A 19,357-nucleotide genomic window follows, 5' to 3' on the forward strand; every position below is an offset into this window, starting at 1 on the left:
GTTCACTGCTGAAACCAAAACTGCATGGGAGAAACAATTAGGTTAAGAATAGTTTGCAAAGCATCATTCCCTGCCCCACCTCCTAAAAATGCTAACGAAAAGTGAGGTCTCTACCTCTTTTGAGGTACATTGTTAATGAAGTGGCAAGAGTTTAGTCTAATTGAAGAACACAGCCTTGTTTCTGCTCGAGCATCTCGTGCACAGAGTTGATCACAGATTTGTTTGCATTTGTCTGTTTTACAATAACTTTTTCTTTCTTTTTTCCTACACATGCTACTTCACTACAACAGCTATCGACTGTACAATTCTCCAGCACTGCTTCCAGAAACAGGCATCCAGTCGGTAGCAGCACAACTGGCTGGATGGCACACATATGGTCAACACATATCTTTCATAGAAAATAGTTTATTGATAGCTTACGCATGCATTCACCCACACACACACACTAATACACACGCACACCTTGTAAATAGCCATGCATTCATAGATTTCAACAGCAATAGCAAACACGATATGCCACTCTGCCAGAGAGTACAAAAAAGGTTAAGCAAGTACAGCTGGTGTCACGGTTAACACAAACGCCCAAATGTTTTTCTATCATAGCAAAGGACTAAGCACTTCATGGGGCTCAAAGGATGACACTTTCACATGAAGACCATCTTTTTTCCCCATGATCTCACCACACGACAGGAACTCATGTCTACATGACGCACCTTAGCGCACTGTGTTTGCGTTAAACGCGACAGCAACCGCAGACAATGCTCTCAAAATCTGCACGAGTCACCGACAACCAGCATGCACTAATCAAGCTTGCGGGGAAAATAAAACCGTGGCTCCCACGGAGACACGTCTCCTTCCGACAGCGAAAAAAGTCACTCACGCAAAGCACTTCCACCTGCATCCCTGCGCCACTCAGCAAAAGCCCAGCAACTTAAAAAAAAGTAACGCTGACACTCTCTGAAACACACACACACATACATACACACGATTCATTAATTTACACCACACCTCGATGTGCGCACAGCTCCACCTTGTGCAAAGTCCTACGCACCCTACACAAGCATGATGAGGAATGTCAATTCTCCGCACTGTCACAACACCAAGCTGATTGGCTCACGATTCTAGGCCCACCAGGCAAAAAAGGCTCCAGCTAGCGCTCTGGATTGGTCTACGAGCAACATCCAAACACCTGCCATATTGAATGGTCAGCGCAGTAGCACAACTCTCACAGCATTTTAAATAAACTTTTGTGCTATGCACGTTGTCATTCCTTCTGTCTAGCGTGTTCTGCACCTACTCCTGCCTAAGATGCAGCCATGTAAGTACCAACAAGTTGAATGGCGTTCTAACACGAAGGCTGAATTGGTTTTTCCGTTCTGCAGGCACGGCAATGCACTTGACGGCTGTAAGCACAATCTGGAAGGTCTAGTCAGTGGAAGCATGACGAGAGCTTAGATCATGGCTCAGGGAAAAGAAGTTCTGCATCCTTTGATAAAAGACCACACAGATAGCTCAGGCAGAATGTTCAGGGCTATGAACAGGGATCGTCAGAGCAACTTTAACAGTCAGACAAAAGCCTCATGTTTGCTGACATACATTTCAGTGATGTTTTACAATGACAAAACTGCAACAACACAGTCCTAAATATGCTAAAGTTAACACTGCCACTGAAAGTTTATGCACCTACAAAAATTGTGTGCACACAGCACAGAAAATGTTAAAGTAAAAAAAAAAATTGTCATCCTTGCAAAGCTCCTCCACAAGTTGGTTCAGTAGCACCTGATTCTAGAAAATCATGGTACGAGTGTGCGCTGTTCTCGTAAAAACACTTAACAGCTTCCCTTTCACTTGCATTTCATGAACACATTTGTGAAGCAAAAATCAATCCACATCTTACTTAAAGCTTTGTTTCTTGCAAACCTCATTCTTTCTACCATGATCCCTATTGCAAACACAGTGCAAGCCTGCTGATGCCAAGATACTGTGTTAAACCATGTTCACGTCTTACAAATCATCATACACATTAGACATCCGCTTCATTCAATATTCACCTACATAGGAGAAACAGTTTCATTACTAAACATAAGACTAGACCCTATGCACATGGCTGGAAAGTGGCCTGACAGTAAAATAATAAGAAAAAAAAAACAAAGCTTAACAACCGTGTAAACGGCTGTAAACCAATGAAGCAAGTGTAAAAGGCAAGAAATAAGGAACTGGCAGCCAAAGAAATAAGTTGCAGAAGCTTCTATAAAAGAACAAAGAGAATGTATACACAGCAACAAGCGCACAGTGTTGAGCTGCATAAAGGAGACAACAAAACTAAGCGCTATTTACCGCAGTGTAAAGCTTGACAAGGAGATCAACGTACTCAAAGCTTCTGACAAAGTTCCTTCAGAAATGGACATCTAACAAGTTCCAGTAGAATGCAACACAAATCCTCTCTTCAGCCATGGCTCGCTGGTCCCCAGCTGGTGAACAAAATCCTATCCCAAAAGTAACAAAGTTGTGAATAAAGCAAACAGTGGACAAAATCTGAAAACAGAGCACTTGATCGCTACTCCTGTCTAAAGTATAGAGCCCAAGCAGTGTCTTTCAGGCTCATGCTGTGTGCATTGCTATTCAACATCAGCATTCTTAAAAGGATTAAAATCATTAACAATTAAGTGAAAGCACCACCCTTGGACAGCCTGCAGGTATCTGTTCGCTTCCATGTTGGGTCTTCAGCTTTTTGCAAACCTAAAGACCTTTTCCTTGAAGGCCTCTTTTTGGTAGGCATCTCATGATGCCTTCTCGAGGAGTAAAAACCAGGCGCAGTTTTTACTCAAATACGAAGGGCCCTATATTTAAACAACTGATATCGCACATGCTATGCAACCTAAGAGATATTTCGAACTGCAGCAGGCAAGAAAAAAAGGGAATTGCACTTGGCTGCCGTAACAATGACGCCCACAAAGTGGTCCTTCACAAGTGTTTGGGGAATTTGCTGATTTTTCGGATGACTCGGCTCGCTTCATGCTACAGGTCGTCACTACTAACAAAGCCCCGTGGAATGAACCTGTGCTTGACAGGCACTAGATACTAATGTCCAATCGAAAAAAAGATAAGAAGCCGTAGATAAGAACTACCGGAGAGAACAAAAAAGTATCATATTTGCCGCAATTTCACAGCAGTTTCAATTAAGTTAAAGCGCACAACAACAACAACAAATAAAACCTTCGCAGGTTGAAGCTCTATCCAAAGAGATGTTTTCCAAGTAGTGTGCAACATAACCGGTAAAGCCCAATCGCCAAACCCTTGGAGAGCGCAGACGCGATGACTAGTTCTCCGTGCTCTCAAGGCACATGCTTGTCCAACGACTTCGCGTCCGGCCAGTATGCAGCGCAAGCCAACGCTAGATGCGGAGGATGGTCTGGAGACTTTGCACCCATCCCAACCTTCTTATAACAAGTGAGGATGAAGAAAACCTGCCACATTACATTACATTACACACAATCACGCGACCACTGAAAGCATCGCTTCGTTTCACAGTCTGTCTATCGATACTGACGAGCTCCCTTCTCACAGTTGCCGGTGCGTCGCTGAAAACTGAAAGCTTACGCTCATTTCGTAATACCAGCCCCATCTGCAAGCCCCACGTGGCATTGCTGTGTAGCCATGGCACGAATGCAGCGTGCAACCGGTATCATGGGTCAAGGTTTGCCCCTCGAACGGAATCGAGCAATCTGCGTGCGCCTCACTGGGATTAAGCCACTCTGTCGATGTGGCCTGTAGTCCGTGCACAGTGACAGCGTCAGCTGCCGGGGCAGCCGTTTCCTCGACCTCCGTGGAGCTTGCTGCGGCCGACTGGTTCGACATTTGAGATGAGTCACAACCCTGCAAGATGCACAACACCGTTAGACCATCTGCCCCGGCACCATGCCTCTGAGAAGCTAATTTTGCAAAGTTCTGAGATGCTGCAACTCACTTCTAGAGTTGGATGTGTGCTTACAAGCCTCAGTGCCATGACACTATTAATTTATCAAAACAGAGTGGAGAGGTAAATCGAAATAGAAATAACAATTCCATTTCAATTCCATCCCATTTTTCGTCGGTAGCTCTGGCGATGGCACTAACCCCTACTCTGCTCAAATGTTTAAGGGAATCCCCCAAGGTAGAGTAAATTTGTAATAAGGGAGTAATTACTCATTGGCATCTACCCAAGCGCAGCCATACGGCTACAAAGGAAAGCTATACAGCTTTCTCAGAAACTTCGTAGTTAAAGAAAAATTCGTCCTGGTCCGGGGTTCGAACCCGGGTCCACCGCTTCACTGGAGCAGTCACTCTACCAACTGAGCAAACCGGGACGGCAAGCTTATGGTAGGGTGAGAGCGAATTGATCAATAACTCGAAGTGGGAACAGTGTTGGTCAAATGTTTACTGCGCTTGGCTGCGTTTGGCTGCGTTTGGGTGGATGCCAAATCATTCCCTTATTACAAATTTACTCCACCTTGGGGGATTCCCCTAAACATTTGACCAACACTGTTCTCACTTCGAGTTATTGATCAGTTTGCTCTCGCCCTACCATAAGCTTGCCGTTGGTAGAGCTCAGTTGGTAGAGCGACTGCTCCGGTGAAGCGGTGTTCCCAGGTTCGAACCCCGGACCAGGACGAATTTTTCTTTAACTATCAAGTTTCTGAGAAAGCTGTATAGCTTTCCTTTGTAGCCGTTTGGCTGCGCTTGGGTGGATGCCAATGAGTAATTACTCCTTTATAACCCCTACTCTCAATTACTGGGCTTGAGCCAATGACGGATAGTCAAAAATAAAAATATAATCAAATCAAAACGGAGTTGCATATAACACTGGCCTTGGCAGACATGGAAAGAATAACGCCTGCAATATATCAATGCCATAGGCTTTGAGCAAACAAAGCTTTCACTTGTTATCCGTGTACCACTCAGGCAATATGTTTGGGTAAGACTGAAATCATTTCTTACACTAAATGTTTTTTTTTCAGTTTCCCAGCGTTTTTTTTCCAATCAGTGTTGTGAATAGGCTTCTTACTTGCTGTCTGCCATGACTGGGCACCAGCCAATCTTGCACAGCTCTCTTCATAAGTTTTAGAATTCTGGCCCATCACGGCCGCTCAGTGGCTTTGGTTCCGCTCAGCCCAACACCGTGGGACCAAACTTTGGCTGTGCCAACCACGTTTCGATGGAGGCAAAGCATAAACAATGCCTGCGTGCTATGCAATGTCACTGTGCAATGTCATTTGGGAGTCTAGCTACCCCACAAAGCTGTGCTGTCGCTCTGAGGGATGCCATAGCGGAGGGCTACAGTTTAATTTAGACCGCCCTCGGATTATTGGGCTAAATGAACGCCCAGCTATGACCCACAGATTTCAACGATGAAAAACTATGCTATGGACCGAACAAAATAAAGTTAAACTGCAGAGCTTCAGAGGAGAATTGTAACACTGGATTTCCCAAAATAAAACAAAGCTAGTGCTTTGATCATGTTTTTTTGTCATTCTTAGCAGTTATTAGACGTTTTTAAAAGAGCTGAAGATACTAAAAAGTGTGAACACATGTTATTAACAATTCCTGCAGCACCCAGCCGGGTAAGTGTGTGCTATGTAACAACCTCAAGGATGCTTGTTAAACAGCGGACCAACAAGTCAACAGAAACTGTTGATAACAGTAAGGCAAACATAATCACATGCAGAAACATAACGTATGCAAGAGGATGGGCTCTGAAGCTTTCAAAATTACTGTATTTTCCAGCATATAAGACGCAACTTTTTTTTTCAAAAATTTTGCTAGTGCGTCTCATACAATGATGTGTCTTTTTTTCGTTATTTTTTTGCAAGTTTGAAATAATTCGGGTTGATGTCGAGACTTGTTAAACCATTTCAAATGAACGGCCGCAAGTATTGCACTATAGCCTTGATCAAATGAGCCATACGAAAAAGAAAAAAAAAAAAGTGTCACTATCAATCACGCAGTTGTCACACAGTTTATTTGTTTTAAACGCAGCTTTAAAGCTGCTCTACGGCGCATTTGGGAGGCTTGGATGATTAAAGATGACCACAGATAAACATCAATCACGCAGTTGTAACATGGTTCATTTGTTTTAAACGCAGCTTTAAAGCTGCTTTGCAACGTATTTGGTAGGCATGGATGATTAAAGGTGATCACAGATACACCACTACTGAACGCAATGAGACGCACTTCATTTCGCGATGTTGCGAAGTGGGTCCGTGAGGCCTGGAGCACAGTTGCAGTGGCAACGATAACTGCAAGCTTTCGCAAGGCTGGCTTGATCGGTACGCGAGCCCGACGATGATCACAGCAGCGATTCTGAGTGTGAAGAGGATGTCTCAGCAGTGCTGCCTCCAGAAACTGGTGAACTTTATGATAGCGCGTCCGAAAATAGCCATTGGAGGCTTTGAGGGAAAAAATAAAGCATTGCTGCTGTGCCTGTGCGAGGTTTTCTGGGGCATGCGTGCTGCCTCTTTTTTTTTATCATTTCGCGCCATGTAAGGAGTGTCCTCACAGGCACAGAGCATTTCGCGATGGTCGCGCAAGAACATATAGTTGAGTTTCATTGTTCCAACAGGGTAAATTTTGGTGCGTCTTATACATCGGAAAGTACGGTAAGTTCCTGAGCTCCGGTGATAGATAGCATTCACAGGAGTCATGCAAAGCACATAGCAACCATGGCAGACAAAGCAATGACACGCAAAAGAGCAAAATGTTGCACTGTGCAATGGCTCATGCCTCTTCTGCTACAGTACCGTAATTTCTGGCATTCAGTGTCCACCCAGTGTACAGTCCATATAGTGCTCAGCATTGGTTACAATTTTTTTTTTACTAGATTGTCCGCCCCCAGTAGACAATCCGCACCCTTTGTATAAACCACACCTGGTGCACAGAATCCCATTGGGCACTTCACACTATAATGAGTGATATTAAAAAAAAAAATGCTGTACACTCCACACCAATAGATAGCGACAGAAGCCAACAGCCACAGAAACCAAGGGGCACAGGGGACTTTTTTTTTAATTAATGAATTTATTTTGTGGTGTTGATCAATTTAGAATATTACTGAATATGTTATCGCTTAAAGCTAATTGATTAGAAAAGCAGATAGATAGTGTTATGCATAAAATGCTCAACACACTTCTATTGACCAGGTACAGGAAAAAGTACCGGGTAAGGCCCATCTACTGGGCACGGAGCATGTACTGGGTGTGGTACAGGCACTGGGTGTGGAACATGTCATAAAAATCAGCGCCCATTTAAGGAGCCAGTGTGGTGCGAATGAAAACTCGTCAGGGCACACTGTAGACAGTACGAGAACATCGAGGAAAAATCAACCAATGACCGATGGAGGGCGCAAAGCTTTGCATGTGTTAAGTGATGCCCTCTCCACTTCGCTCGGATGTGGCAGCATCCGGCTCATGAAGAAACAACTCGCCCATTCTAGAAGACTCTTCTGTGCCTGACCCATGGCAACGCATGCCCTAGTAGGAGGGATGGGAGCATTTGGACTGTGGAAGTTGGTGTAGGTGCCATGGCGCAAAGTACCGTAAAAACTCACATATAATACAAGATTGATTTCCAGATTTCCACCTTGTATTATATGCGGGTTCAAACAATTATCGGCCAAAATCCACAGTTCTGGTTCCATAATTATCTAGTGCCATTACCATCATGCCTAAGGCAAGAGGAGGCACTATCAAGAGGTGGCGTAGGTTGGCAGCTTCGATATCGACACCATTTCACTACGGTGACCTGACCTCATGACGACCAGGACGATCGAATCTCCCATAGTATAGGGACTTCATAAGCAATACTCAGCTGCTTTTAAAAAGACAGCACATCAAGCGCTGCTACATGGCCTGGATGAGATAAGGAGAGCCTGCAGTTACTGCAGATGAATACAGGCCACTCCAGCCATGCTGTGCAGTTGGACTGTGGACGCTTGGGCCAGCATTCCCGAGGAGCTCGTCTGCTGTGATTTCAAGAAACGCGGGATATCGAATGCGCTCGATGCTACCAGAAGCGTGTTTTTATGGAAAGATACCTCTGACAAGAGCCTTTTAGAAGACAGTACACCCGATAACGATGATCACTAAAGCTCCGACTACGGACACTTCCAAACCGTCCACGCGCGTGCTGGAACCAGTCTGTGCATGCTCGTGATCTCCAGCTTCCATGACTTCAGGAATGCCGTTGAGCTAACTGCCTTTCCTTACTCCCATGATATGCAGATGAAAACTTTTATGTCTTTGCTATCACCAAAAAACATCTTGTATTATATGCGGGCCCATATTGTACGCAGGTTTTTAAGGCAACTAGCAGACGCAGCACTTCTAAAAGAGAACGTTTAGCGCCGGTGGCTAGCCCATGCTGTAGTTTGGTTGCTTCGGAAAACGCGCTACCGCACGACTCCCGGGGTAATGGCACTGTTGACCAGCCACTCCCCAGATGGAGAGCACGTGACAGTCTTCTTCATTTGCATCTCACGTGATTAGTGCACTATTTTTGTAAGAGCGCCCTGTGTACTGCAGCTTCTAACAATTATTGTTCTGCCTGTGTTGCACTATTCTCAAGCAGACTTTGTGTGTGCTCTTATGAGTCACTTGTAGTAATTCCTCCGTATCAACTTTCTGCTGCATATAGTTTGTTGTTCCATGAACCTTTGACTCTGGCCCATTTCTTGGCTTGTGACCGCTGAAAGCTGGGCACCGGACGAATGCACCCCTTGTCACTTGGTAGTTGGATTCTCGCTGAGCTAGCCACGCTAAGTCGCGGCCACCTCCTACGAGATTGCAACTACACCGACACGCTCGAAGGGTGTCTGGGTACGGACACACCCCGTTTGTGTGTACGTGACATGTACTGGGTGTGGACCTTGCACCGGGTGCAGACAATCTATGGTCGGATACAACTCAAAAACGTAGCAGCTTTTCCCTGTCAAAGGACCGCCATGCAGCCAATGGCGTCGGCCGGTTCTAACGAGCTTGCTAGCGCAACAACGCGGGGAATGGCCGATGAAAGGGGATAGTCCGCTCCTTCCATGCTCCAGGATAGTCCCTCCCTGCATTGTCATGCCAACAGGTTTATGGGGACTGGCCGACACCATTGGCTGTAATGGGGTCCTTTGACGGGGAAGAGCCGCTTTGTTCTTGAATTTTATTCAACTATCGTAATTTTTTTTACAGACTATACACTAGGTGCAGAGTGTACATCGGACATTGAAGTACTTCAGCACAGTCAGGCAAATCAGTTCATTGTAAAAGTAAGAAGCATGAGGGGGGGTGGGGACATACACAGTTCAACTGCTGGAATGAATACAAACAAACTGGGTTGTAAAGCAATGCAGAAATGAACCTTTTTTTCTGATAACCAGCAACTTTTGTCTGGTACAACCGACTGAAACCAGCCACTTACTAGGGTACAACGAGTGACTGGCACCTGCTGGCTCACAAAATGACACACAAAAAGCTGCAGTAGCCTATGAATGACAGGGGAACTTATACCCTGCATCATGACCAGGTTAGGGCCTCTGGTTTGCATTCAGCTGCTCAAGTTGGGCTTTGCCTGAGGGAGTGAAGGCCAAGGTCTTAAAGTGGCTGACTAGGAGGCATTCTTTTGCTCTGCTGGGAGGCGTGCAGACAGGACTAGGCTAAAGCAGCCAGTGCTGTAAAGGGGAATGCTATTCCCCACACCACCTTTTCCACATTCCAATACAGTAGAATCCCTCTGTAGTAAAGTAACTTGTGGAAGTACCGCATTTGCACGAATAGGACGTGGCTACAAATATAACGAGATTGATTCCATGAGAAGATCAAAGCTTCACTTGAATATAGCGTCATCTTATGCAGCCTCAATGTCATATAAGAGGCAATAGTTAAGAAATGCGCGCAACACAGTCAAGTGTGTGAAAACCAGCCACGCATTACCGACGTACTGCCGCTCCCCCTGCTTCGCGCTGGTGTGCTGCGAACATTCGCCCTTTTCTTCCATTCCCTACTCCTCACTGCCCTTTTACTGCCTTTCCTTTCTCAGCTACCCGCGCAGCTTTCTTTCGATGTTCATAGCCAACATTACCCTTTTCTTTTCCCACGCGGACCATGTGCTTTGCCTCATGGCCTTCGAAAAGTTGGCTTCTCATCCCAGCTCTCCAGCTTGGTGGTGAAGACATCTTGAAGAACACCGTATTAGCCTGTTCGGTATCCATTTGCCCACGAATGCTGGCCTCGCCATCCTAGACTTCGTGCGCACCGCGATGTCATTATTCCGCAGGAAGTATGTCGCCATGACCAGACGGTCTTCACTATAGCAGTTTATGTAAAAAAAATTTACTAAAACAAACAAAAAAGTTGCCGTATTCAGAAGACTAATCGTACTGCAGCTTCGCTTTACTATATCCGAGTTTTTACGACATCCGAGCTTACTCTAGCGGGGTTGTATGTTAATAAGGAATTCAGGGAGTTCAGTGGCTCACAATAAATAATAAGGCTCGGAGTTTTGTACTGGTTTGTTCATGTTATCTCTGCCATTAATGCAGCACGACTATGCTTATATAATGACCCAAATTAAGCAACCAGTTTTCCAATGCATGGGTGGCCATTGCAGGCAACCCACAGTGCAGTGCTTACCTTCAGCAACATGCCGTCACTCTGCCTTCACATCACTGTCGCCCTTGTTCACCTGGTGGAGCACATTCTGGTTCGTCTGATCGTTCTCATACTCCACAAAGTCATCAAACAGGCTGGGCCACGCCTCCGAGTCATCGTACGTGCTGAGGTCGCGGCCCGCCGTCTCCGCAAAGTGCAAGAACATGTTCCACGTGTCGCTCGTGATGCCGCGCACCTCCGGGTGGCTCTCGAGGAACGCCAGCCAGCGCTCCAGCACTGGCGGGGGCTCTAGGGAGAACACGAGTCGCCACAGCTGGGCTGCCATGTCCGTCGGCAGCGTGCGCTGGCCCGTCTCAAGCCCAAAGCGGAATGTGAAGCGATACAGGTCGCGGAACCGGGTGGGCTCCCGGGCCTCCGAGACGAGCTCAGGGAACCGCGCCTGGATCGCCGAGACAGAGTCAGCGCGCAGGGCGCGGCAGCCGCCGAGGAACTCGTCCCTCGTGAAGCGGCACATCTGCTGCGCGCCAAACTTCCACGCGAGGAGGAGCACACGGAATTCCTCGGGTCTGACGCCCAGGTCGTCGCAGAGGCGCACGATGCCCTCGGCGAGGACCGCATCTTCCTCGGGGTCCCTGTACTTCTCGAAGAGGGCCTGGGCCCGCGTCTCCGAGTGCCGGGATTCGAACGCACCGCGGCGCCCCGTGTCCCGACGCGGGTAGAACATGAAGCGTTCACCGATACTGGTCCGTGGCGCCGCGGGTGCGGTCGCAGTGGATACGTTTGACTCGGAAGTGGCCGCGGCCGACGAGTTGGTCAGGAGTCCGGCGACGCCGGTGGGCGTGGTCGCCGGGGTGCTGGTGACCGTGGCTAGGCCGCCGCCGCCGCCCGTCGGGGTCGCGGCGCCACCCGGCCCTGACTGGGCCGAGCCCACGGCGGCCTGGCTGTTAGTGACACCCGTGGTTCCGGGCTTGGTGCACGCCGGGTCGAGGAACTTCAGAGGGTGTTCGCCGGTCGCCGGGTCCTGGCCGAGGCAGCAGCACAGCGCGTTCCCCATGAGCTTGGCTCACATACCATGGTGCTGCGTAAGGGCGAAGGCGAAGAGGCGCTTTCAGCAATGGCAGAGTAAACAGGGACAAACTAAACAGTGGGGATTGACTCCCACAATTTCCCAACAAGGATGGTATTTCAGTTACAAGAGTCACCAACGTGGCAAATGGGGACAGGTGTTCCGTTACGATATACACAGCAGCCTCTCATTAATCCGGACTCGGTTAATTCTCATCGCCAGTTGATTCGAACTGACACTTTGATCCTGTCAACATCAGTGGTATCAAAAGGGCTCCCATTAACTAGAATAAACTTTTGGTCCCCTTCGAGTCATGGTTAACGAGAGTTGACTGTATTCTCAGACATATACTTGTGTATATGCACTCTTCAACCATTTGCTTTCTTTGGGCTAAATAGTTCGGGTATATACCAGTTGTCTCAGGGGAGCCCACCACTAATTTTTAAATATAGGGTTATTGAGGTAAACAGAAGCCTTTTGCGGTACAGTAATACCAGTGTTGGCAGACGTCTGAAATCGTGAATCCTGTTAACTAGAAAAATGATTACCTTTAGTTTTTTAACTATTACCGAGAGGCGAACAATTGCAATAAGAGATTTGCAGCCAACCATTAGTATTAGCCACATTTTAAAATTTCGAATGCGATTACTCTTGCCACTGTGGCTCAACTAATTTGGGCAATTTCTCACGCCATCAGAAAACTATGCACCTGCGGAGAATGCAGAGTGATGTCCGTCAATTCACGCCACTTTACAGGTGCGCGGTTTTCGAATAGCAAGAGAAATGGTCCAAATTAGATAAGCCACAGCGGCAAGAGAAATTGCTTCTTTGAAGTTTTAAAGAGTGATATTTCTAATACTAACGACCCGCTACAAATCGAATTGCAATCAAGAGTCTATCAGTAATAGTTAAGAAATTAACTATCAGAATTTAGTTAACCACTGTACTAGTTAACATGATTAACCTGTTTCCTGACGTCAGCCTGAGCTGGTATTACTGTGCCACAAAAAGCTCCTCTTTACTTGAAACAGCCCGTTTTTTAAAGTAATGGTGGGCTTCCCTGCAACACCTGGTATACACTAAAGCTGCATTCTGACTTCACAACAATAACTACTTGCAGCTAGTACAACACATTCGCTGCGTCGTGGGTCACTCACAAATACTGAGTCACGCGAAGAAGCATTGTGACAGCTCAGATTTTATAAAGAGCTCGCACAAAGCGCTCATGCCGGGTAACTGCTGCCATCTGTCGGTGGTTCAAGAAAGCTGGGTTTCCTAGTGGGTCACTCACTGGTGGGTCACACCTCACCTGAGAAAATTTAAGGGTGCAAACAGTACAGTACACAGCATGGGCCACGTTATGTTTGCATAATGTGAACAGGAACAGCACTCGGGCATGTACCTTAAACAGCCCTGCAATGGGAATCAAGCATACAATTGATGTTCTTCATTCATTTTACAAGTTTAACTTGTTCAGCACTCTCAGCACCTAATGAGAGCACTGAAATCGCAATGCTTAATATTTTATGCTACTCCGAAATGGTCCATTTGTCTGATGGTGCAAAAATACAACAGTTATTTCTGGCAGTGCATATAAAGGGGGGCACACAGTTATGGAACACGTTCAAGGAACACTGTAAATATTGTATCAATAACTTCATACCCGATAAGAAGAAGCGCTTAAAGAAAGCAAATCCCTGGATAAATCGGCACATCATTCACCTAAAACGAAGGCTCAAACGGCTGAAAAAAACTAAGAACGCCAGTTCTAGTCAGTTAGCTATTTTAGCAGAAGAGCTTTCTTCTAGCATTAAATCAGCAAAAAAAACATTATTTTACAGAAAGTCTTCCACAATTTATACGAAATGATCCTCATAAATTTTGGGATCACCTTCGAACTTCTCACAAGCAAATAAACCAAATCACTGTGCATAACAACATGATTACGTGTCCTCAATCGATTGCGACGCACTTCAATGACTACTTTCATTCTGTGTTTTCTAAAGAAAGTGCCAATGAACATGTATTTGACCTTTCGCCTGAAGAATCAATCACTGTATCCTACGAAGGCGTTGTTGAATCCCTACTCCGGTTAGATACGAAACGTTCACATGGTCCAGACGACATACCAAACGCCTTCTTACGCCGTTATGCTGAATCATTAGCCCATTTCTTAACAAAAATTTTTTGTTTATCCTTATAGTCTTTTTCATTGCCCCCCTGACTGGCTAACAGCCAGAGTTGTGCCTGTGCATAAAAAGGGGGACCGCGCGTGTTTAGGCAATTAACGTCCGATTTCTTTGACGAGTACCTGTTGCAAACTAATCGAACACATTATCGCTAACCACACACTTGAAATACTAAACTCTAAAGGATGCTTGTCTCCATTTCAACACGGCTTCAGGAAAGGTTTTTCAACTGTCACGCAGTTGGTTACTTTAGTTCCGTATTAGATAAATCTGGACAACTGGACATAATTTTTTTAGACTTCAGCAAAGCATTTGATAAAGTTCCCCACAATAAACTTGTTGAAAAACTGAAATTAATAGGCGTGCCCTTGACCTTAGTAAACTGGATTGCTTCCTACCTACAAAATCGAACACAGTTTGTGGATATTGGTGGCATCTCTTCCATGTTACTTCCAGTGACATCTGGCGTGCCCCAAGGAAGTGTACTAGGTCCACTGTTATTTTTAGTCTATGTAAACGACATTGTGTGTTCCGTTGATAGAAATGTTAAAATTGGTTTATTTGCCGATGGCTGCATGCTGTACACCCCAATAAGTTCTGTGGCTGACCAGATATTATTGAATGATGCTTTCCGCGAAATTGTGGCCTGGTGTGACAGATCAGGAATGGTCTTCAATTCTGATAAGACTGTGGTTTGGCGCATGACAAGAAAGAAATAACCTATTGACTTTAGTTACTCTGCTTGCGGCACTACTATCTCGGAAGTAGAAAAATACAAATATTTAGGCGTTTTAATAAATTCACAGCTTAACTGGAGCGACCATATTGATTACATCTGTTCATCTGCGTTAAAAAAACTTGGATTTTTGAAACACAAGCTCAAAGGAGCACCCAGTCACGTTAAGCTATTAGCATATAACTCTCTTATTCGGCCCAAACTTGAGTATGCGGCTTTAGTGTGGGATCCGTACACCAAAAAAGATATAGCAAAAATAGAAAACGTACAAAGGCGGGCTGTGCGCTTCATTTACAATAAATTCAAGACAACTGATTCCCCATCTGCTTTAATGGCCTCCAACGAAATTAAACCTCTTCATATCAGACGGAAAATTGCTCGATTAATGTTTCTTCATTCACTCATCCAGGGAAAGTTCGGAATTTCTTCTTCACCTTATGTTACACCTTCGACTACACGAAAAACCCGTCCCCAACATTCCCATGCCCTAACACCATATTTTGCAAAAACAAACTCGTTTAAATACTCTTACTTTCCGCGCACAATAAACGATTGGAATACACTGCACGAACAGATTGTACCAAGTGATAATTTTGAAAATAATCTTAGAAATGAATTATTGTGTGCAGATTGATGTGTAATGTATTTCCTTTGAATTGTGTATTTCCTCATTTGTGTCATGTGTAAACCTTTTGCCTATGTAATAACTTATGGCGTTTGTAATTACGCCTTATCTGCCCTTACTGCTTGGACCACATGAGGTCTGCAGTATTATGTAAATAAAAAAAATAAAAAAAAATAAATGTCACTGACTGCCACTGCGGTGACTGGCTTCTTTACATAGCTTCGCGCTTGGCGAATTAATCCAAAAACAAAGTGCTCAAGTCTCATAATTGTTTGCACAGGAAAAAAAAACACCCTACACTAGAAGACTATACTAACACAGGGAACACACATAATGCTAGGGCATTACATTTCCCGTTTTGCTTCAAACACTCTGCAGCTCTGCAAAACCGTACCAGCTGTAGATACCGTGAAGAGAGCAAACAAAACCAGTCGACTGATATCATGAAAAAAAAAAAGATGAAAGAAAAAAAGAGGTGATGAGGGAGACAGTGCTCCCCCAAGATTATAGTGGCACTATGTTGGAATCTTCCTTGCCTATGGCCCCTCTGTCCCATGGCACTAAACCAACAAAGCACAACAAAGGTTGTGGGATGCCTTGCAAGAAAATCATGGTATGCCAGCCTTTGCCATGTTACTGATTGTTAAAGGCTGACTTCGTCAATGGACATATGAGATGCGGCTCTTGGCAACCTTTTTATCTGCGTTTACTATGTTGAACTTTATAGTAAAAAACAAGATTAATTAGTATGTACCAATGTCTCTAACCTCGTTTCTTTGACGCTATCTGAAACACATGAGGGCTCCTAATGAGGGCAACAAGCAGCACTAAAAAAAAATTGAAGAGACATTGCAAGGCCACTTTGTGAACAATGCCACTATGCATGTGAGGCCTCGAAGCACCTATGCAAATTTCTTCTAATGACAACACCTAAGTAAGAAATGGTCCAGCGCCGTAAATTGTTAAGGCAACTAAAAAAACCTAGACGTGTCCACAGTAACACTATCAATGACGTAAACAACCAATACTTAATTATATATGTCTGATAAGTTTTGCAACCACACCTTGCAAAGGCGATAAAGCACTGCTTCAGCAAAAACATAACACGTATGCACGCACACGAGTACACACACAGCAAGTGGTTATTCAGAGAAGCTCGCCCACTAGCTATGAGCACTGCTTACGTCAACTGAAAAAGGAAAACGAGAACACAGACAAAAAGTGGGGGGCCAAGATGTAAACGACAGTTTCCTTTGTCAAACTTAATACCCAACCAGGCGACATGTCGGCGAACCTTAGTAGTCGCTAAGCACTGCTACAGCTAAAACTTCTTGCTTTTCTTGTTTGCTTTAAAAATAAGAGGGGGCTGTCTTTGATGTAACCAACCCGTGAGGCTTGCTCCTCCCCCCCTTTGTGTTTGCAGCAGGTCAAAGACAACCAATGAAGAGAAAGAAAACAGAGAAACCGTCAAAGAAATTCAGAAATGAGAAACATGATGAAAACTTGAATAAAAAGGTAGCGCAAAAAAAGACGAACACAGGAGGAAGACACGACAAACAAGAACGCTACTAACTGATTTTACTGTCCAGAACAGTGAACTGTTACATTGTGTAACAGAAAAACAAAGTTTTTCATGTTACACAATAAAACATCACGGAAAAGTTCAAGCACTGGCCTTGAAACACGCATGGCTTTGCTTGAAAAATTATCAGAAGACATTTCACGCGGCTACCGTGGTAAAAATAGCTAAGTCTCGTGCATTTTTTTTTGTGGTTAGCTTTATATAAAGCCTGTACCTTTAAAGAAATAAAAGCACTAAAAATATAGCAGAGATTTGCTTTAAGAGAGACATATATAACTCCTAATACTGACAGTGTTTTCGGAAGTCATATAAGGCCTGTTACCTTTAAAGAAATAAAAAGACTAAAAAACGTCAGGTCTTTCTTCACGAAAGACATAACTCCTAACACTGTCAGTATATGCGGAAGTTGTCAGAGTCAGCACCTGTCTCGATGGGTGTTAGAAATGATGAATAGCTGCCAAGGAATGCCGTTCAGAAGCTCCCAAGAACACATTGCTGGGGGAACCCATATCAGCAAGCTGAGCCAAAGCTTTGATGCAGCACAAAAAGGCCTCAAATAGAACAATTCAAAACATTGATGCTTTTGCATACTGTAAATTTGGGTAGTAAGTCATGTGTTGCTTTTCTATAATTTTAATTGCTTCAAGTCCATTTCACTTAGCAAGCCTCAGGAAAAAAAAAAATTTAAACACTCCACAGTTATAACACTCGTTGGATATTGTCATGCCTTTAGAAATATATTCCCAGGTTCTGCCATTTTTTGCAGCGCTTTGTTTTCTTCTGAGCCCACATTCTTACATTTTTGTGCACTGAACTGTCGTAAACTTGTGCAATAAAGACCAATTCAAACCAGCCACTGCATTTTGTCTTGACATGCTCTTAGATTCTGTTCAAATGTTTTATGTAAAGATGCCACCAGGTATTCACAACATGCATGATAACAGTGCTATTGCATTAACCCAATGGACATTAAAACTCCTATGGACGTCTTGCGGACGTCCGCAGAACGTCCAAGGGAGTTCCCCATTGGGAAAAAAGCTTTACTGCATGGCGTTTTGTGACATGAACCAAATCACTTAAAACAACAGAACCAAGCCGAGCAAGCTGTTACTTTTCGGAACGTGCAGTTTTAACTTTCCTAAGATATACAACATCACAAGGTGCAAAACAAGTATAAGACTAGAGTAGCAGGCATGCTAACAAGCCTCCCGCAGAGGTAACTATCAGCAGGCGAGTCAACATTCTAATCTCAGCACGCAAAAAGCAAGGCAATACGTAGTTTCATTACACACGAGATGAAAACAATAGTACAGCTTATCTGCGTCAAACACAATGTCGAGAGGCAAATGCACAATGTGCACAATGTCGAGAGGCAATCGGCGGATACGCAGAGACCGCTACTGGCGCGTATCAAGTTTGCACAAATCGAAAACCGCGATGTTCTACATTATCAGACAAAAAAAAAAATATCAATAACCACGAGCGACCATCAAAAATATTCTAGTGAACCAAACACCGAAAGTACTTACAATGAGCACGTATATCACGAGAACCTTGGATCAAACGCAACACAGTAAAGAGAAAACCGCATGACGGTAACCAATACTGAAACCCATGTACTGCCAGTACTTCCGACCTTCACCGAGACGCAGCTTAATTAGCAGCAACCTCTACAGGCGCGTACTGGTACGCCGTCGAGATTCACTGAGCGACCCAACTTTTCGCCGAACGAGAGCTGACGGATATCTAGCTCGAAACAGCCGGACACAAAAGCTCGCACGCGTCATGAGTCATCCGAAACAGCGTGACCATTTTGTGAAATAGGAAACAGAAACGGGAAGAATAAAAACGAACCGAACGGCAGAAAAAGACAGCCCAGCTCTTGCCCCGCGTTACGATGGAAGATGACGACTTGTCTTCGGTTGCGTTGTTTTCGGAAGCAACGTGCTTTTTGCGGCGGCGGAATGGCTTCGCGACTCGCTCACAGCGCACCGCTCGCTAGCGAAGGGACTTTTCGGGGTCGGCCGGCGACTCGGGGGCCCCCCAATGCGCACTGTAGCGTCCAGCTGGGTCAAAGAACCGCGCAACTGCAGCGCAACTCAAGCAAATCGACCATTCTTTTGTGTCCCAGACCGTCGGTCAACACGGCGGCCAACCCTCACGCATACAGTAGACGGGACCGTACGGACTGCTAACGCAGCGCTGTGTATAATGAACGATGAAGCACGTGGATCGAAAAGCGGAGAAAAGAACAAAGCTTACATTTCACATAACGAGGCCTGCCGGACGTCTCTTTTTTTTGAGGGGAAGTTTTTTTGTCTTTCACCTTGCGAGAACTGGCACCAGCATCAGCGCAGACAAGCACACAGAAAACGAGCGACGATCAACTCGCTTGGCCGAGCAGACAGCTGACAGTTGGTTGTGCTTTACGCTGTAGGGTAACTAGCGCCCCGGTCTGAGTGTTTTGTTTGTGATCTTGGTGCTATTATAAGTTAAATTATATAGCATCAAACAATAAACTTATAAAGCAG

The 19,357-nt window shown here is 45.1% G+C and overlaps 1 protein-coding gene across 3 annotated transcripts; it reads right to left on the reverse strand.

Annotated features, from left to right (window-relative positions):
• Positions 1-389: 389 nt before the first annotated feature.
• SCCRO3 (defective in cullin neddylation 1 domain containing SCCRO3) lies at positions 390-19,235 on the reverse strand. Of its 3 annotated transcripts, none has more exons than XM_089587164.1 (3): positions 19,089-19,235; positions 10,650-11,706; positions 390-3,876 (listed from the first exon to the last, which is right to left on the reverse strand). In XM_089587164.1, exon 2 carries the CDS (start codon positions 11,680-11,682, stop codon positions 10,666-10,668), a length of 1,017 nt encoding a protein of 338 aa, XP_089443290.1. In that variant the 5' UTR covers positions 11,683-11,706; positions 19,089-19,235; the 3' UTR covers positions 390-3,876; positions 10,650-10,665. The 3 variants fall into 3 exon arrangements, with proteins under 3 accessions (XP_089443290.1, XP_089443292.1, XP_089443291.1); XM_089587166.1 differs by lacking the exon at positions 19,089-19,235 and adding an exon at positions 18,681-19,001; XM_089587165.1 differs by lacking the exon at positions 19,089-19,235 and adding an exon at positions 18,356-18,638.
• Positions 19,236-19,357: the final 122 nt, after the last annotated feature.

Source organism: Amblyomma mixtum, chromosome 4, assembly GCF_055824585.1.
Source record: "Amblyomma mixtum isolate Tamu chromosome 4, ASM5582458v1, whole genome shotgun sequence".
Taxonomy (NCBI): Eukaryota; Metazoa; Arthropoda; class Arachnida; order Ixodida; family Ixodidae; genus Amblyomma; species Amblyomma mixtum.

Excerpts from the sequence above, each read along its gene's own strand:
- SCCRO3 (XM_089587164.1), bottom strand. The coding sequence starts at position 11,682 with ATGGGGAACGCGCTGTGCTGCTGCCTCGGCCAGGACCCGGCGACCGGC.